General features: G+C 39.9%; 1 protein-coding gene and 1 long non-coding RNA gene across 5 annotated transcripts; one reads left to right on the forward strand and one right to left on the reverse strand.

Moving 5' to 3' along the window:
- Nucleotides 1-1,890: 1,890 nt before the first annotated feature.
- Nucleotides 1,891-11,743, reverse strand: LOC124390271. Of its 2 annotated transcripts, none has more exons than XR_006926711.1 (3): nucleotides 11,713-11,743; nucleotides 6,861-7,180; nucleotides 1,891-1,924 (listed from the first exon to the last, which is right to left on the reverse strand). It is a non-coding gene; the product is annotated as an uncharacterized LOC124390271 (long non-coding RNA). The 2 variants fall into 2 exon arrangements; XR_006926710.1 differs by lacking the exon at nucleotides 1,891-1,924 and adding an exon at nucleotides 2,511-2,727.
- Nucleotides 11,744-13,126: 1,383 nt separating this feature from the next.
- On the forward strand, nucleotides 13,127-20,918 carry ikzf5 (IKAROS family zinc finger 5). 3 transcript variants are annotated; one of them, XM_046856192.1, is made up of 4 exons: nucleotides 13,127-14,173; nucleotides 14,294-14,450; nucleotides 14,605-14,778; nucleotides 15,640-20,918. In XM_046856192.1, the coding sequence occupies exons 2-4, from the start codon at nucleotides 14,318-14,320 to the stop codon at nucleotides 16,506-16,508; spliced, it is 1,176 nt and encodes a 391-aa protein (XP_046712148.1). In that variant the 5' UTR covers nucleotides 13,127-14,173; nucleotides 14,294-14,317; the 3' UTR covers nucleotides 16,509-20,918. The 3 variants fall into 3 exon arrangements, with proteins under 3 accessions (XP_046712148.1, XP_046712149.1, XP_046712147.1); XM_046856193.1 differs by having other exon boundaries at nucleotides 13,127-13,538; XM_046856191.1 differs by having other exon boundaries at nucleotides 13,129-13,818.
- The last annotated feature ends 4,895 nt before the right edge of the window (nucleotides 20,919-25,813 follow it).

The following is a 25,813-nucleotide window of genomic DNA, read 5'->3' on the forward strand; positions in this document are numbered from 1 at the left end:
CACACACACACACACACACACACACACACACACACACACACACACACAGTGACGCGCGCACTCATTAACTAAATTTTTTGCACTTTTCTCATATCATTTTCAACAATGTTTCTATTTGTTTATTTATTTTTTGTTGTTTGTAAACATTGCACAATTTATTGATCGAGATACATAACAACAACAATAATAATAATAATAATAATAATAAAAAAATAATAAAAACAATAATAATAATAATAATAATAATAATAATAATAATAATAAAACAACAACAATAATAATAATAATAATAATAATAATAAAAATAATAAAAACAACAACAACAATAATAATAATAATAATAATAATAATAATAAAGCATCTATAAAATATTCATTGTTTAATTTCACATGGAACAGAAAACATCTGACTTATTGGGGAAACATGTTTGTTCTGTCTGTTATGAGTGAAGAAAGAGAAGATAAAGAGCTCAGGAGGAGAAGAGGAAGAACATGGAATCGAGGAAACGCGGATAGAGAGAGAAGAGAGGTGAAAGCCGGGGAGAGAAAGCGTGGGAAATGAGGAGGAAGAAGGAGAAAAACAAAGAAAGAAGAAGAGAAAAAAGAAAAGGAAAGGAAAGGAAAGGAAAGGAAAGGAAAGGAAAGGAAAGGAAAGGAAAGGAAAGGAAAGGAAAGGAAAGGAAAGAAAAGGAAAGGAAAGGAAAGGAAGAGGGGATACTACGAAAAAAATTGAGGCTGGCAAAAGACGAATATTGTGAAGGAGACGGATAAGAACGAGCAGAGGAAGAAAAGAACACGGAGAAAGGAAAAAGGAGAAAAGGAGGAAGTGGTAGAGGAGTGGAGGATTTATTAAAAATGTAAAATAAATTGTAGGAGAGTGAAATGATCAAATTTCTGAAAATAAAACTTTATTAGAACAAAAAAAAAGAAACTTTCACACACAGTAAACTCTCTATAAATCCATAAATATAATATAAATAAATATATAATATGTTGAGCAGCAGAAAATCACAAAAATAAATAAATAAATACGTTCAGAAATAAAAACAGTGACAAAAGAACTTCTGTGTTTCTCCTCACAATTAAAATGTTCCTCATAGTGCGCTTTTATTTACTGATTTATTACATTTATTATTCAGAGCAACTGTTCAGAGCAATTCTACTAACACACACTTTCACTTATTATTCCGTCATATTCTTATACAAATTCATTTTATATATATTAAATAGTTATGAGATTTTTAAAAATAATTTTTACTATTACAATAAACAATAATAAAATCATGAATATTACATTATTTTTTTATTTTTTTTACTATTTTTTGTATTTTTAAATAACTATATATATTATTATATATATATATATATATATAGAGAGAGAGAGAGAGAGAGAGAGAGAGAGAGAGAGAGAGAGGGTTATTTAATTATAATTATTATTATATTTAAATAACCTTACACAATAAAACTATAAAGTAACAATAACTTGGATCTACATTAAAAATAATAATAATTATTAATAATAATAATAATAATAATAATAATAATAATAATAAGAGGAAGAGGACATTTTTCTGGGTGTCATTTAAAAATAAAAACTTTTATTTGAGTTTTTTACAGTAATAGTATTTACACATTTCACACTAATAAATGTATAAATCATTTGATGAATATATTGTAAAACACACTGATGTAGGAATATTATTGAGTATCCCGGATGTTCACGTTTCTAATAAACATGATTTTCTGTAAGTTATTAATGCCGAATAAAAGTTTAAAAAACAACAACACACAATTAATTGCAACAACAACAAAACAACAACAGCGTTTGTGTAAAATATAAATGTTAATAATGGATTGTGTTTCTCTCTTCTTTCTTTTCTTCTTTAAACTGGTTTTATTTTTTCTGTTTTTTGCACATTTGTCGGCTAAAAAAAAAAAAAAAATACAATCCTTAAATAAAAAACAGAGAAATCTGAGTGACATTTAATTTATTTACAGGAATAAAGTCCAAATAAAAATATTAATAAAAACAAAAGAGTTAAAAAATAACAGAATAATGAGTGGTTTTAAAAAGGAAAATAAAATAAAAAATAAAATAAAATTACGTGTGTATAAATACAGACAGATAGATAGATAGATAGATAGATAGATAGATAGATAGATAGATAGATAGATAGATAGATAGATAGATAGATAGATAGTGTTACACTCTGTGTGTGTGTGTGTGTGTGTGTGTGTGTGTGTGTGTGTGTGTGTGTGTGTGTTCCTTTGCTCGCTTTACAGTGATCGATAAACAAATAGAAATAAAAACACGTCTATTGTCCAGGATGCGTTTATAAAAACAACAGCGCCGCGCCGCGTTACAGAGTTTCATCTTTTATTTTTACACATTTTTATATTCAATTTTAAGTGGAAAAAATGTATAGAACATCTATCTATCTATCTATCTATCTATCTATCTATCTATCTATCTATCTATCTATCTATCTATCAGTTTGATTCTGAGCGCTGAATCTTTTCGCTTCTCGTCTTTTTTGTTCTGTTCTTTTCTTTTGGCCGACAGATTTATTGTCGCTGAGTCTGAATTATTTAAAGGGAAGTGTCTCTGCAGGAAACCTGAGCATAATTAAATTGCTATAAACTAACATTAGTGTTGACAGGCCATTAGGGAGCGCGCTAATAGACTGCTCCAGGGGTCGGAGGTCAACTGTCACACCTCCATTCATCCCTGAACAAGAAAGAGAAACACGACAAATACAAAGGAAAACATCCCACACTTTTCATCTGATAATGTGATCATAATAATAATAATAATAATAATAATAATAATAATAATAATGATACATTACATGGTTAAGGAATTATTGTAAGTTAATTTTACCATAACAATAAACAATAATAAAGCCATTGATATTACATAAATATATATATATATATGTGTGTGTGTGTGTGTGTGTGTGTGTGTGTGTGTGTGAAGCACTTTTCACGTCCTTTCGTCTCAAAGCTTGAGTTCATCTGCCCTCTAGAGGCGACATAACTTATTATTACAGTTTTTGCCCATTGCTTGCACACTAAATCCGAATGCTTAAACCAAAGCCTCAATACCTAAACTTCTTGTAGCATATGCTTAAACACAGTGTAACCATAGCTTAAACACATTGTCAACATTGCACTTTGTTTGCAATTCTGTAGTACACTTATTGCGAAACACTACACACGTTTTCTTACATTAGACACATTTTGTAAAAACGAAATCACCCTGTTATCATTGGGAAAACACTCTGTTCAAAATGCAAAACTCATCTGGCAATTATAGGCACTTACATACACACCTGAAAACACTACAGAAAACAGCACACCAATCGGTCTGAGCCTTAGCACCACAAATAGGCCTCAGGTAAGACATTCTGAGAACTTTGCAAGCATGGAGGCAATGCGAGTAAGAGTAGGAGGAGGACAAAGAGAGAGAGAGGAGTTGGACGTGGACGTGGACGTGGAAGAGGACAAAGACGAGGACCAGTGCGGAGACGTGTATCGGATGACATCAGGGCTACTCTGGTGGACCATGTCATAAATCATGGCTTATCCATGAGGGAGGCTGGGCAAAGAGTCCACCCTAACCTCAGTTGCTACACAGTAGCATCGATAATAAGAACATTCCGACTGGAGAACAGGTATATCTTCAAGTTTCTGCTCCAGACTGTACCTACTGTATGTGTCACATGATTCTGTATCATATTACAGTATTACTGTAAAGTACTATTTAAAGATGAGTAGTGCTGTGAAGTATATGTAAAGGAGTATCATTGTGATGTTACAGTACTGTGTACAGTATGTGGAAAAGAACCTAACCAATGACATCTTGTGGTGGCATTTTTTACAGAATGGTTGGGCTACCTCCTCGAGGTGGAAGGGAACATCTCTTTACTCAAGAACAAGAGCTTGCCATCGTTCAAATGGTGCATGAAAATAACGCAATCCGACTTTGTGAGTTGCAACAGCGCATAATTGCAGATAGAATGGTATTCAACAATATCAACAGGGTCAGCATTTCTACACTAAGTTGCATCCTACAGAAACATAACTTCAGTATGAAGCAGGTGTACAGGGTGCCATTCGAGAGGAACAGTGTCAGGGTCAAGGACATGATTATGTGCAGGTGTGTGTCACTTTACTTTACATACTATATATTGTGATGTGGGAATGAGGGTTTATGCTGCCACCTGCTCTGTCTGTATCTTGTAGTTTTTGTCTATTCTAACCCAACCCAGCCCCTACTTGTGTAAAAATGTAGACATTGTAGTTACTGTAGTATGTGTTTTCAGTAACACTATTCAATATTTTCTGTTACAGACAGTTTTGGATTTTGATGCCGCCGAACAGCCACGAGTTCATCTATGTGGATGAGGCAGGCTTTAATCTGACCAAAACCAGGCGTCGAGGCCGTAACATAGTTGGACAAAGGGCTGTTGTAAATGTCCCTGGGCAACGTGGGGGAAATATCACCTTGTGTGCTGCAATTAGTGTCCAAGGAGTCCTGCATCATCATGCCACTCTAGGTCCCTACAATACAGGACAGATCATTGTATTTCTAGATGCACTACATGCAGTTGTGCAGGACAAACCACAGCAGCCCAGGTTTGTTGTCATCTGGGATAATGTTAGTTTCCACCGGGCTGCTCTGGTCCAAGATTGGTTCACCAACCATAACAATTTTACACTTTTATACCTGCCCCCTTACAGCCCCTTTCTAAATGCAATCGAGGAATTCTTTTCAGCATGGCGGTGGAAAGTGAGGACATCGCCTGTGATGTCGACGAGGTCTTGTGGCCAGATCCGAACAGAAGGCGGGATCCATAAGACCCCCCCAGGCCCCACCACGTGCACACACACACAAAAAACAAGTGTGTTTTTCTCCCACAATAGCAGTTTCTTCAGTATTTGTTTTGTTTTTTACTTTTGTTTTGTTGCTAAATGTAATGACTTGTGATTCTATTTTTCTTTATTTTTTTAAGTTTTTTTTTGTAAAAACTCTTGTTTGATTACTAAATACATTTAAACAAATTAATCTTTAAATAAATCTACTTTTGAGTTTTACAAAAGACTGAGTCTAAGAAAATTACAATATAAAAACACAAAGACTGCAGTGTTTTATATAAAGCGCATCAGTGTGTTGCTGGTGATATGAAAGAGTAATTCAAATGGTGCTTGTGTGTGTGGTTTTGTTACGGGAATTTCATTTTTAGAAAGGAGTTTTGAATGCAGTGTTTCATTTTGGCATAGATGTGAGTTGTTAATCTCCATGTGCTGTGTCTGATTGGCTTGTGTGTAGAGTTTTGACATAATGAGCCAAATTCTGCAAAAAGTGTGTAAGCAATAGGCAAAAACTGTAAGATAATATATACATTTATTTGTCCCGCAGTGGGAAAATTTCTATTATTATTATATTATTATTTTGCTTAACACACTTTTACTATTTATTTAATATAAATATAAATATAGATATTTATGTATTATAAAGGGATGCAAAATAGTATTATTACTGTATTTCTTATTAAGTGAAAAAACAGATTATAATAAACATTTTTTAAATAGTTTAATTTCTGTAAAAGATACATGTCCAGATAGATAGATAGATAGATAGATAGATAGATAGATAGATAGATAGATAGATAGATAGATAGATAGTATGTTTAAATTTAGGTTTAGGGGTGAGTGTGAGGATCAGGGGTGAGTGTAAGAAATCAGGCGTGAGGAATCGGGGGTGAGTGTGAGGATCAGGGGTGAGTGTGAGGATCAGAGGTGAGTGTGAGGAATCGGGGTGAGTGTAAGGAATCGGTTTGAGTGTGAGGATCAGAGGTGAGTGTGAGGAATCGGGGTGAGTGTGAGGAATCAGGGGTGAGTGTGAGGATCAGGGGTGAGTGTGAGGAATTGGGTTGAGTGTGAGGAATCGGGTTGAGTGTAAGGATCAGGGGTGAGTGTGAGGATAAGGGGTAAGTGTAAGGAATCGGGGTGAGTGTGAGGATCAGGGGTGAGTGTAAGGAATCGGGGTGAGTGTGAGGAATCGGGGTGAGTGTGAGGATCAGGGGTGAGTGTAAGGAATCGGGGTGAGTGTGAGGAATCGGGGTGAGTGTGAGGAATTGGGTTAAGTGTGAGGAATCGGGTTTAGTGTAAGGATCAGGTGGTGAGTGTGAGGATCAGGGGTGAGTGTGAGGAATCGGGGTAAATGTAAAGATCAGGGGTGAGTGTGAGGAATCGGGGTGAGTGTGAGGAATCGGGGTGAGTGTGAGTGTGAGGATCAGGGTAAATGTGAGGATCAGGGGTGAGTGTGAGGATCAGGGGTAGGTGTGAGGAATCGGGGTAAGTGTAAAGATCAGGGGTGAGTGTGAGGAATCGGGATGAGTGTAAGGAATCGGGGTGAGTGTGAGGAATCGGGGTGTGTGAGGAATCAGGGGTTAGTGTGAGGATCGGGGTAAGTGTAAAGATCAGGGGTGAGTGTGAGGAATCGGGATGAGTGTAAGGAATCGTGGGTGAGTGTGAGGAATCAGGGGTGAGTGTGAGGATCGGGGTGAGTGTGAGGAATCAGGGGTGAGTGTGAGGATCGGGGTGAGTGTGAGGATCGTGGTGAGTGTGAGGTGGGTTGAGTGTGAGGATAAGGGGGTGAGTGTAAAGATCAGGGGTTAGTGAGGATCGGGGTGAGTGTGAGAATCGGGTTAATTGTGGGGAATCGGGGGTGAGTGTGAGGAATCGGGGTGCACTTTCTTTCACATCTGTTCATGTTATAGTTGGACAGATGTTGTGATGTCACATGGTGACAGATGCAGGTGGGAGATGTTCGAGTGTGTAGAGCAGGACAGTTACCTGAGAGGTGTGTGTGAGTTACACGGAGACTCTGGTTACGTTGCAGCAGATCCACCGCTCGGCTCAAACTGCTCGTTTGTCACACACTCGTCAATGCTGTTCCCAAAAACTCTGACACAAATGGAGCAACACGATCTTCATCTCAGTGCAGCTCAGTGCAGCTCAGTGCAGCTCCGCCCATGAAATATTCAACAACATCAAACATACATGAGACGATCTGACTTACCTCTGTCCCGCTGTCACACCACTCGCTTCTAGTGCTCATCAAACCTCCTGGCACCCGAGCACACACTGTTTACACAACTTACACAACTCACACACTGTTTACACAACATACACAACTTACACACTGTTTACACAACTTACACACTGTTTACACAACTTACACACTGTTTACACAACTTACACACTGTTTACACAACTTACACACTGTTTACACAACACACTGTTTACACAACATACACAACACACTGTTTACACAACACACACTGTTTACACAACTTACACAACTCACACACTGTTTACACAACTTACACACTGTTTACACAACATACACAACTTACACACTGTTTACAACTTACACACTGTTTACACAACCTACACAACTTACACACTGTTTACACAACTTATACACTGTTTACTAGCGTGCACAACTCACACACTGTTTACACAACGTGCACAACTTATACACTGTTCACACAACATACACTGTTTACTAGCGTGCACAACTTACACTGTTTACACAACCTACACAACTTACACACTGTTCACTGGCGTGCACAACTTATACACTGTTCACACAACGTACACAACTCACACTGTTTACACAACCTACACAACTTACACACTGTTCACTGGCGTACACAACTTATACACTGTTCACTGGCGTACACAACTTAAACACTGTTTACACAACTTACACACTGTTTACACAACCTACACAACTTACACACTGTTCAAACAACGTACACAACTTACACACTGTTTACACAACTTATACAGTTTACACAACTTATACAGTTTACACAACGTACACAACTCACACACTGTTTACACAACGTACACAACTCACACACTGTTTACACAACATACACAACTTACACACTGTTTACACAACTTATACACTGTTTACACAACGTACACAACTCACACACTGTTTACACAACGTACACAACTTATACACTGTTCACACAACATACACAACTTACACACTGTTTACACAACTCACACACTGTTTACACAACCTACACAACTTACACACTGTTCACTGGCGTACACTGTTTACACAACCTACACAACTTACACACTGTTTACACAACATACACAACTTACACAATGTTTACACAACATACACACTGTTAACACAACATACACAACTTACACACTGTTTACACAACCTATACAACTTACACACTGTTTACACAACCTACACACTGTTTACACAATTTACACACTGTTTACACAACTTACACACTGTTTACACAACCTATACAACTTACACACTGTTTACACAACCTATACAACTTACACACTGTTCACACAACCTACACACTGTTTACACAACCTACACACTGTTTACACAACCTACACAACTTACACACTGTTTACACAACATACACACCTTACACACTGTTTACACAACTTACTGTTCACACAACTTACACACTGTTTACACAACCTACACAACATACACACTGTTTACACAACGTACACAAATTACACACTGTTTACACAACGTACACAACTTACACACTGTTTACACAACGTACACAACTTACACACTGTTTACTAGCGTGCACAACTTACACACACTGTTTACACAACTTATACACTGTTTACAACGTACACAACTCACACACTGTTTACACGTACACAACTTATACACTGTTCACTAGCGTGCACAACTTACACACTGTTCACACAACCTACACAACTTACACACTGTTTACACAACCTACACAACTTACACACTGTTTACACAACATACACACTGTTTACACAACATACACAACTTATACAATGTTTACACAACATACACACTGTTAACACAACATACACAACTTACACACTGTTTACACAACCTATACAACTTACACACTGTTTACACAACCTACACACTGTTTACACAACCTACACACTGTTTACACAACTTACACACTGTTTACACAACCTATACAACTTACACACTGTTTACACAACCTATACAACTTACACACTGTTTACACAACCTACACTGTTTACACAATTTACACACTGTTTACACAACCTACACAACTTACACACTGTTTACACAACATACACACCTTACACACTGTTTACACAACTTACTGTTTACACAACACACACTGTTTACACAACGTACACAACTTACACACTGTTCACACAACTTACACACTGTTTACACAACCTACACAACATACACACTGTTTACTAGCGTACACAACTTACACACTGTTTACACGTACACAACTTACACACTGTTTACTGGCGTACACAACTTACACAACTCACACACTGTTTACTAGCGTACACAACTTACACACTGTTTACACAACTTATACACTGTTTACACAACGTACAACTCACACACTGTTTACACAACGTACACAACTTATACACTGTTCACACAACGTACACAACTTACACACTGTTCACACAACCTACACAACTTACACACTGTTTACACAACCTACACAACTTACACACTGTTTACACAACATACACACTGTTTACACAACATACACAACTTATACAATGTTTACACAACATACACACTGTTAACACAACATACACAACTTACACACTGTTTACACAACCTATACAACTTACACACTGTTTACACAACTACACACTGTTTACACAACCTACACACTGTTTACACAACTTACACACTGTTTACACAACTTACACACTGTTTACACAACCTATACAACTTACACACTGTTTACACAACCTACACACTGTTTACAATTTACACACTGTTTACACAACCTACAACTTACACACTGTTTACACAACATACACACCTTACACACTGTTTACACAACTTACTGTTTACACAACTTACACACTGTTTACACAACGTACACAACTTACACACTGTTCACACAACACACACTGTTTACACACTGTTTACACAACCTACACAACATACACACTGTTTACACATACACACTGTTTACACGTACACAACTTACACACTGTTTACACAACGTACAACTTACACACTGTTTACACAACGTACACAACTTACACACTGTTTACTAGCGTGCACAACTTACACACTGTTCACACAACGCATACACAACTTACACACTGTTCACACAACGTACACAACTTACACACCTCGTGATGATTACGGACCTTTGAAGAAGTAGATGCCGAACTCACAAACATCCCGAACCATCTAGAGACGTACCAGTGCCATTTGGATCCCGCTACATGTGTGGAGTTTTGACATTGGACCTCCTGGAGTGTTTAAAGGCTCTGGCATGGAGAAGCTGATGCTGGATCTGTGATGATCACAAATGCTGAGCTTATAAAACTCGGAGCTACTAACCATATAGACTGTTTAAGACTGCAGAAAGAACATCACTTATAATCTTATACTCCAGTAATCATGTTAGTTCTCACTGTCCAGTGTTCTGTATTGTTGAAAGATTTATGATCAAACTCTTGATGTCACCCAGATGAGGATGGGTTCCCTTTTTGAGTTGGTTCCTCTCAAGGTTTCTTCCTCATAACATCTAAGGGAGTTTTTCCTTGCCACAGTCGCCACGGCTTGCTCATCAGGGATAAACACACACCATTCACCATCACTGTTGATTTGTGTAAAGCTGCTTTGAGACAATGTCTGTTGTGAAAAGCGCTATACAAATAAACTTGACTTGACTTGTTTACACAACATACACACTGTTTACACAACATACACAACTTACGCACTGTTTACACAAGCGTACACAACTCACACTGTTTACACGACCTAAACAACTTACACACTGTTTACACAACTTACACACTGTTTACACAACGTACACAACTTACACACTGTTTACATAACGTACACAACTTACACACTGTTTACACAACTTACACACTGTTTACACAACACACACTGTTTACACAACGTACACAACTTACACACTGTTTACACAACACACAACTTACACACTGTTTACACAACGTACACAACTTACACTGTTTACACAACGTACACAACTTACACTGTTTACACAACGTACACAACTTACACTGTTTACACAACATACACAACTTACACACTGTTTACACAACACACTGTTTACACAACTCACACAACTTACACACTGTTTACACAAATTACACACTGTTTACACAACACACACCTTACACACTGTTTACACAATTTACACAACATACAAAACTTACACACTGTTTACACAATGTACAAAACTTACACACTGTTTACACAATGTACAAAACTTACACACTGTTTACACGTACACAACTTACACACTGTTTACACAACATACACAACTTACACACTGTTTACACAACTTACACACTTTACACAACGTACACAACTTACACACTGTTTACACAACACACACAACTTACACACTGTTTACACAACGTACACAACTTACACACTGTTCACACAACTTACACACTGTTTACACAACCTACACAACATACACACTGTTTACACAACGTACACAAATTACACACTGTTTACACAACGTACACAACTTACACACTGTTTACACAACGTACACAACTTACACACTGTTTACACAACGTACACAACTTACACACTGTTCACACAACGTACACAACTTACACACTGTTCACACAACGTACACAACTTACACACCTCGTGATGATTACGGACCTTTGAAGAAGTAGATGCGAACTCACAAACATCCCGAACCATCTAGAGGCGTACCAGTGCCATTTGGATCCCGCTACATGTGTGGAGTTTTGACATTGGACCTCCTGGAGTGTTTAAAGGCTCTGGCATGGAGAAGCTGATGCTGGATCTGTGATGATCACAAATGCTGAGCTTATAAAACTCGGAGCTACTAACCATATAGACTGTTTAAGACTGCAGAAAGAACATCACTTATAATCTTATACTCCAGTAATCATGTTAGTTCTCACTGTCCAGTGTTCTGTATTGTTGAAAGATTTATGATCAAACTCTTGATGTCACCCAGATGAGGATGGGTTCCCTTTTGAGTTGGTTCCTCTCAAGGTTTCTTCCTCATAACATCTAAGGGAGTTTTCCTTGCCACAGTCGCCACGGCTTGCTCATCAGGGATAAACACACACCATTCACCATCACTGTTGATTTGTGTAAAGCTGCTTTGAGACAATGTCTGTTGTGAAAGCGCTATACAAATAAACTTGACTTGACTTGTTTACACAACATACACACTGTTTACACAACATACACAACTTACGCACTGTTTACACAACGTACACACTGTTTACACGACCTAAACAACTTACACACTGTTTACACAACTTACACACTGTTTACAACGTACACAACTTACACTGTTTACACAACGTACACAACTTACACACTGTTTACACAACTTACACACTGTTTACACAACTTACACAGTTTACACAACGTACACAACTTACACACTGTTTACACAACACACAACTTACACACTGTTTACATAACGTACACAACTTACACTGTTTACACAACGTGCACAACTTACACTGTTTACACAACGTGCACAACTTACACACTTTACACAACGTACACAACTTACACACTGTTTACACAACTTACACATTGTTTACACAACTCACACAACTTACACACTGTTTACACAAATTACACACTGTTTACACAACTTACACACCTTACACACTGTTTACACAATTTACACAACATACAAAACTTACACTGTTTACACAATGTACAAAACTTACACACTGTTTACACAATGTACAAAACTTACACACTGTTTACACAACGTACAAAACTTACACACTGTTTACACAACATACACAACTTACACACTGTTTACACAACTTACACACTTTACACAACGTACAAAACTTACACTGTTTACACAACACACACAACTTACACACTGTTTACACAACGTACACAACTTACACACTGTTTACACAATTTACACAACATACAAAACTTACACACTGTTTACACAACATACACAACTTACACACTTTACACAACGTACACAACTTACACACTGTTTACACAAATTACACACTGTTTACACAACGTACACACCTCACACACTGTTTACACAACGTACATACTGTTTACACAACTTACAAATGGTTAACACAACACTGAACTTACACACAACTTACACACTGTTCACACAATTTAAACAATGTTTTCAAAACTTAACAAATCTTACACACTGGTTACACAACTTGCAGAACACAGACAGACAGACAGACAGACAGACAGACAGACAGACAGATAGATAGATAGATAGATAGATAGATAGATAGATAGAGAGAGATAGAGAGATAGAGAGATAATCACAGTGGCTCTTCAGCCTGTTTTAAACGTAACCTGTAAACTAGGAACCAAAAGTTAGCAGGAACAGAATTAGCCGGAAGACATTTGACGATGCACCGGCGCTCTGCACTTCCTGGGGCAGAGTTTTCCCTTTTGTTTTGGATCAGCTCGATCTCTCGGTGTGTCTCCGCGGGGCTCTGCGGTTTCTCCCCCACACCGCCGCAGCATGTGCGCTCTTCATGCCACCTTTATTACCTTCTATAGAGCTCCATGAGCGGCTTTACAGCGCTGTCAATCATATAAAAGTGCGCTTTATTAGCTAGTCGTTCGGCTAGGATTAGCATCATCAGAGATGGGGGGATATTTAGATATTTACTTGGGTGTCTGATTGTATTTATCCGTCGTGGACTGGGTGGTTAGTTTCTCTCCTGTTTCTCCGAGACTCGGCTGTCTGAACGGGTAGGATTTATTAATTACTAACACACACCCCACCGCTAATCAACTAACCAGCTAAAGATTGCATAGATCTACTGTGTGTTAGAGTGACGTGTCCATTAGCCAATCGTTGTGCAGGAGATGGAACAGTTCAGCCAGTCGTATCGCCAAGGGGGCGGGGTTTGTGCCGAATTAACGTAGAGACGATGTAAACCGAACCGCTGCATCATAACAACAACCACATGATTCCTCAAAAATATCCGGGCGAGCAAATCAGAGAGACTGTGTGTGTGTGTGTGTGTGTGTGTGTGTGTGTGTGTGTCATTTACTGAAAAAAAAAGAACAAAATAATTGGATTTTAAGCATCAATTAGTTTTAGGTAACATTGTGTCAATATTGTTTACAGACATAAACCTGTGACAGTTTCACACGTTTACCTTCTTACTTTCCCTCTTCCTTTCTTGATAACTTAGTGTGTGTGTGTGTGTGTGTGAGACAGCAGGAACCGGTCCTGATCTTCCCAATGGGCGAGGAGAAGCCGGAGACGCTGGATTTCGTGAAGGACTTTCAGGAGTATCTGAGTCAACAAACCCAACATGTCAACATGATCTCAGGCTCCGTCAGTGGTGTGAAGGACACCGAGGACGTCCCAGCAGGTCTGGTCCACGCACATGTGCACCGAACACACTCAGTACACCAGACACGCGTGTATATTACCGTCGCAATAGTAACGATTTCCTGAAGGGATTATGACAAAGTGTGTGGTTTTTTTTTTTTAAACTGTACCTTGATTTTTGTGTCCTTGGTCAGAACTGGGACATAATGGACTGGACCACCCCCCAGTGGACATTTCTCTGGAGGATGGGTCCAACATGCTGGTGGACGGTTTCGAGAGGACGTACGATGGGAAGCTGAAGTGCCGTTACTGTAACTATGCCACCAGAGGAACGGCGCGGCTCATAGAGCACATCCGCATCCATACAGGTAACCGCCAAACCAATATGCAAATTTAGGACACGCCCCCTCACTATTGGTCCTATCGTTTTGTGACATTGCAATATAATCTCCGCCCACTCGTACAGCGACCGAATATTGTTTCCCGATGAACCGAAAAAAGCAGGGATCCTACACATTATGAAAAAGTATGGAATTTGATTTGAGATCACTGATTAAAAAAAAATTGTCTGATTCGCTTTTCTTAAATCTAAAAAACAAAAAAATTCAAATACAAAACATTTCACATTCACGCTTTCACTTTCACTCATTTCCCGAAAGTTGCTTATCCTCACAGAAACGTCAGAAAACGCTCACGTCCCTGTACTGCACACGGACACAAGGTCAGACGCTTCCACCTGAGTCACTTCCGCCTGGCGTTCGTTTACTTTCTGGCAGAAATGTGAGGACATCGACTGAAAACGCGTCATTGTTTTTTTCAAAAGTGTCCGTTTTCTTTGTCCACACTGCGACATGGAAACTGCGCTTTCAAACGCATCCACCGACTGAAAAAATGCGGTTTCGGTGTGGACGGAAGGCAAAAAAAAACCGAGGGAAAAATATGCGTTTTCAAAATGAAAACATATTAGTGTGGACACGGCCATTTTAATGGAGTTCGGAGCAGAATCTCAGCGCTGCCAAAAGATCCATGAAGGTACAGCGGCCCTGACTGCGCGACTAAACACATGGACACCATCAGAGATTTTAAGATATTGTAAGATAGATTCCAGACGTTGAACATTTTTTAGGGAAGTCTGCATATTTGAGTCTGGAAAAATATGGAATTTTGACATAAAAATGTGTAGGAACCCTGTAAAAGAAATTCCATTTCTCTCTCTCTTTCTTTCTCAGGTGAAAAGCCTCATCGTTGTCATCTTTGTCCCTTTGCGTCGGCATATGAGCGCCACCTGGAGGCTCACATGCGCTCTCACACGGGCGAGAAACCGTATAAATGCGAGCTGTGCGCGTTCCGCTGCAGCGACCGCAGCAACCTGTCGCATCACCGCCGCAGACGCCACAAAATTCTTCCGACCAAAGGCACCCGGTCGACCCCTCCTTCCCACCGCCGATCGATCTCAGCGCTGTCCAAACGGGGCGGGGCTTTCGGGTACGGCCGCCGCATCCTAGTCGACTTGGGCCTGCACAGGAAAAACGACACGGACGACAACGGCGGCGCAAACGACGAGAGGAGCGACCTGCCCGCTCCCTACGTCAGCTTGGCTGCCAAAGACCTGGAGAAAACGAACGATTTGGAACACAACCCGCTCAATCAGCTCTCCGCTTTGGCCGGGCAGCTTTCCAGTCTCCCGTCGGAGACTCCGGCTTCTCCGAGCGCCGACTCGCTCCCCGAAGAAAAACCCTCTTTCCTCATACAACCCTCGGCCGCTATTTCCGGCAGCGTCTCCTGTCCCATCGTGACTCTCACATCCACGCCAGACAATCGTGACGCTGCCCACGGGGGGCAGTGCAGCGACCGGACAAGCACGCCCAGTAACAGCGGCACAAATAGCCAGCCGGGGACACCGAACCCGGGCCACGAGCCACAGCTGCTCCAGCACTGCCCCCACTGCCACATCTATTTCCCAGATAATGTCCTCTACACCATACACATGGGTTGCCACGGATATGAAAACCCCTTCCAGTGTAACATTTGTGGTCACAGGTGCAGGAACAGGTACGACTTCGCCTGCCACTTTGCCCGAGGACAGCACAAGCAGTAAATCTCTGGACAAGACCGGAGTTTATTTGTTCAGCGTTACTGTAGTAGTTTTACACATTCAGTGTACTCGATTTGATGAGACTCGCTCCATATATGTTTTTAAAACATAGTGGCTGGGATGAAGCGGCCCTGACCATCCAGACGATCCGAAACAGGAAGTGTGGTTTTTTTTTTTCTCCCTCATTTACCTTTATAAACGAAGGCTCAGAACGTCTTCACAAAAGCAGTGTAATGAGCGTGCCAGTTTTACATTGTGACTGTTACTGCAATGCATAAATTCCCGATGCACCCACCACCAGGTTTCACTTTAACGTTCCTGTTTAGGAATATAATTGTCCAGGATTGTGTTTTGTCAAAAAAAAAAAAAAACTCCAGGGGGCAGCAGGAAAAAGACTGAGGGATCAGGACAGGACTGGTTGTGGTTCTATTGCCTGTTTGATCCTCCACTCAAGATGCCAGGATGTAGAAACTGAAAAAGGAGCAGATAAAAAGTATACGCTAAATAATTTATAACTCGTTTTTTTTTTCTTTCTTTTCTATTTTTCCTGTTTCTGAGAAGTTAAACGTGAAAGTTTTATGTATTTTGTGTAGAATTCCTTTTCAGTGTGGCAGCTACTGGATACCCATGCCTCCCTGAACTAGCTCACGAAGAGAACCGAGACTAAGTATTGAACAAGACGTGTGTTATGATATTCAGGATGTATGATTTATCGTTTCCTGCAGACGATGGTAGGGAAGTACGATATGGTGATATCGTATGGCGTAATAAAAGTTGCAGTGATTAATCGCGGTGTGAAAATATATCGGCACTTGGTTAGTATTGAATGGACATTTCTTGGTGGTGCTGTAAAACCCGGACAGTTTTTGAAGAGACAGTTCGACAAAATGTCCACAGTGTCTGCTTTAACCAAAGATCTAGTCAGTCATTCGGTGGAAAGCAGTGGCTCAGTGGATCAGGCAGAAGCTTGTTAGGTCAAACCCCAGCACCACTGATGTTGGGTTTATCCCTCCAATGTCACATTGTGTAAAGTAATAATCAGCCAATGAGATGTTTGATGTCTGAAGTTTTTGATTCAGTGGAGCTACACGGCTCCAGATATCCAACGCAGGCCATGCTAATCTGTTGCTAATGTGGTTTCTCCAACTTGAATGATTTTCTGAAAGTCCTACACCCACGTCTAGAGGTCAACCGATATGGGTTTTTCTCTGGCCAGTGCCGATGTTTAGAAATCAGGGCAGACAATATTTGATATTTGATATTTTTGGCCGTAGTGTTTGGCTGATTTTCTTTTCTACTCCAACTTATAAAAAGTGGTACAGAAAATTGCTTAAATTAAACATTTATTGAACAACACAAGCCTCTCCAATCAGTGCACTTGTCAGCAGGTTTTGGTACCCGAGCCGACCTGTAGCGTAAACTGCAGCTGTTTGAAGGCTCACTAACAATACAGTTCCAGATGTTATTCTCCGTCTCGCTCCAAAATCCATGGTCCGTGAGGAAGTTCATGCTGTTGATGTTCGAGGGGTCATGACTATTTTAGCTGCAAAAGGGGACCAACACATCAAGATCAATTTCAGAGGTCATAATGCTAGGTCTGATCAGTGGTCATAATGCTAGGTCTGATCAGTGAGATAAAGTGAGATTAAGAAAGAAGGATAAGAACTTAAAGCCCAGGACCCACCAGGCTGACGGTTGTTGGCTTGTTTTTGAGCATCAGTTGGCTTTAGTTTTTGCTGGGTTCTGCACCGTCTGCTCTAGTCGGACGTCGTCAGCTGTTTTCGTCCAATTCCGCATGTCCAATCGGTGGCGGAGCTCATCAGCGAACTCGGATTGGCTAATCATCTTAGCGAATGAGCACACGAAATGGAACTGATGAAAGCAAACAATGACTGAGTAAAGAGGGAACACGCAGACACTTCTCATTCTTCTTCATTCTTTGTCTTCATTCTCTCGTCTTTGCAACTTTAAATGCTACATGCATCCGTTAATGATGATTGCGGAAGGTGAAAACGCTGCTCGCTACATATATTCACAGTTCTAGCTCTGTTTGGATGTCGAATACAGATTACTGCCACCTGCTGGTATTGGAGAGTTCTGTTCTCTCATGCCAGCACAGAACCCACTTCTGGTGCCTCAGAAAATGTTGCCTGTTGGTCAGCTGGTTTGCACTTATGAGGACATCGAGGTTGTTCTTCAGTCTGACAGGCATAATGGTGTTGAAGCCAGTCTTCTGACGCAACCTACAATGGTGGCTCCCCAAACCATCAATTGTTGTTACACACATTTCAGGTGGTACAGAATAGTGTTGTTTTAAAAGGCTAATTTAAAAAAAGAGTCACAAGGATTGGTTCTTCTGCCCAGTCCCACTTTAACACATGGATCTGGTGCCTCACACACACTTTGGCCAGTTAGTCAAATCCTAATCCCTTGTCACCATTGGGGAAGCAACTTGACTCCCCAGTCAGAGAGATTAAAGAACATGGTCCTGGCAGTGATGGAGCATGTTGATCAGATCTCCCTCCACACTCGTTTGTTCTGTATGAGTTCCTGTTGTAGTGGTTCCTGTGCAAGCACCTTAAAGATCTGATGTAATACGTGAGTTCTGCTGGTCTGTAGTGCAGTTTGTGCACTTCTTTCCTACAGAAGCAAACTTTTCACCAAACAAGACTTGGCTGACCGACTTCATCTTGAAAGGACACAGTGGGTGTTATATTTTAGGAGAACAGTTGGTTTTATATTTCCAGCAGTCTGCTTCAGGGGTTTAACCTTGAGCTTGCTTTGAATCCGTGCTAAATTTAGGTAAATGGTGCCTGAAACGATTTCGTATAGCGTTCAATTTTATAAGTTTTTTTTAAAGTGAAGTTTGGCCTTCCTGCGGATTGTGTAGATTTAGAAGCAGTTATTAAAAAGCCCCAGAAGATTCGTGAACAACCAATAGGTGTTTTTTATTCTATCTAGTTGTTAATAATTTTAACAAATATTTTTGAGGTCCTCACTTTTACGGTACCCGTAGTCCTGCGGAACATTTCATCACAGCTAATCATCATCATCATCGAGATGGTGCCCAAGCTGCTATTCGATTTGCCTTTTAATGCACTGCACCCATGGCCACTTCCTTTCACTTCAGTCCTTTTAGATACAGCTGCAATAATGAAACACTTTTGTGTTTTGGAGGGTTTTATTATCATAACGACTTGGTGGGGTCCGGTTGCATACCATAACTTGCTAAGTATGTGTTCATGGTTGCTATAGACACGACACCGATCAGTTTTACATGTCAAGTCAAAAGTTATTATTCGTATTTAGTCTTAAACGCTAAACTCACTACTCATGAATATAAAGTGATTGTCAACCAGCCAATCAGGATAGAGAACGCTGGGACTCGACCACAAGGATTTAATTTCCATCCAGGGCTAACAGCGCAACCTGTCCACTATCAGATATAACCGTTTGTCAAATTTTTATAATGTTTTCCTCTGTTGAACGCCATCGGACCATTGCTAGCATCTCCTTGCTAACCTGGATTGAAGCATCTACACCATTTCAGCACCTAAATCTAAAGTATTTCAGTATAAATATGTAACAGTATGTTTACTGTTTCTCACGGTGGATTTTTCCTTTAAACGATAACGTAGCGCCACGCCCTTTTATCTTTTTTTCTTTTTTTTTTTGTACGTCCAAATTAGCCAGAAAGTCTTTGGAAACCATAGCAACAGGTGGTAAAAAAGATCAGAGTGATTTAAAGGTGAAAAAGTATGAACGTTACCTTGTGAAGAAACCAATATTATCCTGTTAGCTTAGGGTCAAATTTGCATTAGCATTAGCGCTAATTAATCCGATCGTACCGTCTCCTGTCTCTCTCTTTCTCTTAGTATCATTCCTTCTTCCCTGTTTCTTCACTGCTATACTTTCTTCTGTTTCTCTTCTCCTTAGTAAAAGTTTTCACCTTCTTTTATTTCTGTCTCGCAATCGCTCCCTTCTTTCTATATCTGCCACTCTCTTTTTTTTCCCTCTTCTAACGATCACAATATAATCGAAGGCATCGCTGTGGGACGTCACAGCCCTGAGTGTTTTAATCCTCTTCTGCCATAGCAATTTGCCAAGAATGACAACTCATTTTATTTATTAAAGTATGTAATACTTTTTTTTTTTAATCCATTTATAGGTGCATTTATTGTGGAGGAACACATGCAAACCAACTTTCAGTCATGTAATGACTGTGACAGGCCTTATTATTTTTTTTTCCATTTCTACAATGTTAATTGTTTCCTGTTATATTCGTGTGCTCTTATAACACGTCGCACTTAATTTCATTTCTTACGAAACCTCTAATCTGAACGATGATGTATTGAAACTGCTCTTCTGGTGAACTCGGTGTTCAGTGTCATTAAATTAAAATGGTGTCCCGTGCTCACGCAGTTATTGTTGACTTTTAATGGGTAAGTATTGGTTCATGACACACCCTTCACTTCACCGCTGTTTCTGCAGAGAATGCTTTATTAGAGACTCTGAGTAAAATAATCCACTGGAGTTATTTCATTACGTTTTTAGTCACTGTAAGTGCATTTATTTACAGAATTTGGCAGATGCCCTTATCCAGAGAGACTTACATTTTTCTCAGTCATGCAACTGAGCAGTTATAGGGTCAAGGCCCTTGTTCAGGGGCCCAGGTGTGGCAGGGATTTCAACTCTCAACCTTTAGATCCAAAGTTCATATTATCCCTTGGTACCAGTGATCCTGTATCTTTCTACTTTCCGGACCCATCCTGATGACCTACTTCTGAACGGAGTTCTGTTCGATCCGAGGTTCCACATGACCAGCCTAAAGATCCATGAAGTTACTGAGGAGGGTGAACTCAAGAACCTTGAGGCTGGATGTGGACTGTAATTAATATAAACAGTCTGCCACAATGACTTTTGGGCTACAATTACCACAAACAGTTGATAACCTCCGAAATTTAAACTGTAATGATATTTGGTGTCTCCCAGATGAGGATGGGTTCCCTTCCGAGTTAGTTTTTTCCTCAAGGTTTCTTCTTTATACCATTGAGTTATTCTGAAGAACTTTTTTCTTGCCACTGTTGACATTTGCTTATTAGAGATACATAAAAAATGTCCACTGTTGAAAACTCGAGAAAAAAAATGCAATGGAAATTGAGGAAGTGAGTGTTAAGGATGTTAAAGATCTGAGGTGCCAGCTTGTAAATGATATTTAGATCTCTCACGCCAAAAGCGCTTACTATAAACGAAATTATTACTGACCAGGAGTTTAATATAATGTGTTTGACAGAAACGTGGATTAAATCGAATGAATATGTAGCATTAAATGAGGCGAGTCCTCCTGGGTATAGTTACATACACCAACCCCGTCTAAATGGCAGAGGAGGCGGAGTCGCAGCCATTTATAATAATAATCTAAACGTCACACAAAAGACTAAACACAAATGTAAAACATTTGAAGTTCTCTACACCAACATAAAATATTCAGTGTCCGAAAGCAGGTCAAGTCAGTTAATTCCACTAATTATTATTTATAGACCCCAGGGCCCTACTCTGATTTTCTGATAGAATTTGCAGATTTCATTACAAATCTAGCTACTTCTTTAGACAAAGCATTAATTGTTGGAGACTTTAATATTCATTTTGATAATCAGGAAGACTCCTTAAGAGCAGCAGTTGTGTCCATTCTAGATTCAGTCGGAATTAATCAGAATGTTATAGGACCCACTCATAGTGGTGGACACACTCTCGACTTGTTGTTAACATTTGGATTAAAAATAAAAAACTTAGTCATAATTCCACAGTCTGAAGCTATTTCAGACCATTATCTAATCTCGTTTAAAATTTGCCTAAGTCATTGCATTTCTACCTCACCACGTTACCGTGTTAAGCGTACTTTCACGTCAGCTACAGCAGCGCGTTTATTAATAATCTTCCGATATTACGATATTAGATAGATCTCCGTCAGACCCCGCAGAGCTCGACTGGGCCACTGAACATCTAGAAACAACGTTACGTTACACTCTAGATGATGTAGCTCCCCTTAAGACCAAAATGATCAGGGAGAAAAAATTAGCACAGTGGTATAATGATCATACGCGCACCTTAAAACAGAACACTCGAAAACTAGAGCGTAAATGGCGTCAAACAAAATTAACAGTATTTCAAATAGCATGGAAGGAGAGCCTCCTAAATTATAGAAAATCTCTTAGTGCTGCCAGATCAGCATATTTCTCCACCCTCATAGAAAATAACAAGCATAATCCTAGATTTTTATTCAGCACGGTAGCAAAATTAACAGGGAATAAAAGCACTGCGCTAACATGCACACCATCAATAGGTAGTAATGATTTCATGAACTTTTTTAATAATAAAATTGAAAACATCAGGCAAGAAATCCAGGCGGTTAATATAAATCCAAATTATTTTACAAGTAACCCTGTAGACAGCAGTGTCATTATAGCAGACAATCAATTACAAAGCTTCACTACTATTCATGAGAGTGACTTAATTTCATTAATCTCCTCATCAAAATCATCAACCTGTATTCTCGATCCCTTGCCTACTAGTTTCTTTAAACAGATAGCTCCAGAGGTAATCAAACCTGTTTTAAAAATAATTAACTCTTCCATTAGCACTGGTTATGTACCAAATCCTTCAAACTGGCAGTTATCCACCCCTTATTAAGAAACCTGACCTTGACCCATGTCAGTTGTCCAACTACAGACCGATATCAAATCTCCCCTTTATATCCAAAATTTTAGAAAAGGTTGTAGCACAGCAGTTATGCTCACATCTGCTTATGAATAACATTTTGAAATGTATCAGTCAGGATTTCGGCCTCATCATAGCACAGAGACGGCGCTAGTTAAGGTGGTAAATGACCTGTTATTGGCCTCTGATCAGGGTTTTGTCTCCTTACTTGTTTTGCTCGACCTTAGTGCAGCTTTTGACACCATTGATCACACTATACTGCTTGCTAGACTTGAGAATGTTGTAGGAATAAAGGAACAGCTCTCTCTTGGCTCAGGTCTTATTTGACTGATCGCTATCAGTTTGTGGATGTAAATGGTGAGTTCTCCACGCTCTATGAGGTAAAGTTTGGTGTTCCTCAAGGATCTGTCTTAGGCCCACTGCTTTTCTCTTTATATATGCTGCCTCTTGGTGAAATTATTCATAAACATGGGATTCGCTTCCATTGCTATGCTGATGACACACAGCTGTATATTTCAGCAAAGCCAGATGAGAGAGATCAGCTTAACAATGTTGAGAAGTGTGTAAAGGACATTAGACAGTGGATGCTTAATAACTTTCTTCTGCTCAACTCAGATAAGACGGAAGTACTTTTACTAGGACCACATGCAGCTAGAAGTAAACTTTCCGATTACGTAGCATCTCTGGATGGTGTTTCTGTTTCAGCATGTACGGCTGTCAAAGACCTTGGTGTGATTATTGACCCGAGTCTTTCCTTTGAGTCTCACGTGAATAATATCACCAGAATCGCCTTCTTTCACCTTAGAAATATTGCTAAGATTAGAAATATGATGTCGTTACAGGATGCAGAAAAACTGGTTCATGCTTTTGTTACTTCTAGATTAGACTACTGTAACGCTTTACTGTCTGGGTGTGCGGTAAGTGCATCAATAAGCTTCAGTTAGTCCAGAATGCAGCAGCAAGGGTCCTCACTAGATCTAGGAAATATGACCACATCACCCTGTTTTAATCAGTCTACACTGGCTCCCAATCAAATCTCGCATTGACTATAAAATATTACTACTGACGTATAAAGCACTCAATGGTCTCGCACCGCAGTATCTGAGTGAACTTCTGTACCAGTATGATCCTCCACGCCTACTTAGATCAAAAGGTGCTGGCTATCTGTTGGTTCCTCAAATAATGAAGACTACAGCAGGGGGCAGATCTTTCTCTTATAAAGCCCCACAGTTATGGAACAGCCTTCCAATCAGTGTTCGGGACTCAGACACAGTCTCAGTGTTCAAGTCGAGGTTGAAAACGTATTTATTTAGTCAAGCCTTTTATCAGTAGATTTCTCTTAGGTAAAGGCACAGATCTGGAGGGAACATGGATATAGAGTGTTTGGTGAACTGGTATATTTGTATGCTGTCGTCCCTCACATTCACACGTTCACTCAGGTTTGTTGACGGTGGTGTGGTGGGTCGTCTCTTATCCCAGAGATCCCTCATGTCTGTGTTACCTTCTGGTTCTCCTTTTAGTTATGCTGCCATAGCGAGTCTTGCCGGAGTCCAAACTGCACAGTGACATTAACTTTCATACACCAATAGTTACACTTAATAATCCATATCCTTCTCTTCCCGTCACCCTCTCTCTCTCTCTCTCTCTCTCTCTCTCTCTCTCTCTCTCTCTCTCTCTCGGTCGAGTTAAACATGCTCCTGAGGCTCCAGTGACCACTGTTCCTGCCCCTCTCCCTCCTTGGATCTTCACACTTCTGTGCAGCTCGGGACGGTCTCTTAATTCCGGAGTAGAACGGGTGCTTTGAGGACGGATTGGACTGTAGTTGGTGTCGGCGGTCTGCTGCACTGACTCGGGAGTGCAGTTTGCTTCTGATCATCATCACTGTACCCCACAACATTGTATATCTGCTTCAAATGGACATTTGGTGCAACCCAGATGAGGATGGGTTCCCTCTTGAGTCTGGTTCCTCTCAAGGTTTCTTCCTTATGTCATCTCGGGGAGTTTTTCCTTGCCACAGTTGCTCATCAGGGACAAACATACTTACAAAGAACATTTTTATGTTTAATCACCACATTATCTGTGTAAAGCTGCTTTGAGACAATGTTCATTGTTAAAAGCGCTATACAAATAAAAATGAATTGAATTGAATTGAATATTTTTAATCCTCCAAGATGTGCATAGGAAATATATGTTTTGATTAATGTTAAGCCATGTTTTCACTGGTTAAAAAGACCTCATTTAAGTTGAAAACTTGCCCCCAGTTTCCTCTTTCCCTAATGAAACTTTCACACTGCAAAAAAAACAAGCTTTGCTATAATGGAGTCCATGCCAATGGGGAAAATAATCAAGAAAACCACCTCTGAAAAGCTAAACTTCAGCTCCAACTTAAGCTGGAGATGAGGCAGGAGCTGCAGTAGTCTGCAGAATATCAAAGATTATCAACCAGCATTAACGTATGGGCTGGTGGCACCATCAGGTATTGCTAGAAAAGGCTGTCTATCTGACTGAGGACCAAATCCAGGGGCAGGTGAGCCCTCCTCTCCATCTCTCTCTTGCTTTTACCCTTCGTATTTATGTCCTCCACATGCCCC

The sequence above is a fragment of the Silurus meridionalis genome, chromosome 8, assembly GCF_014805685.1.
Source record: "Silurus meridionalis isolate SWU-2019-XX chromosome 8, ASM1480568v1, whole genome shotgun sequence".
NCBI lineage: Eukaryota > Metazoa > Chordata > Actinopteri > Siluriformes > Siluridae > Silurus > Silurus meridionalis.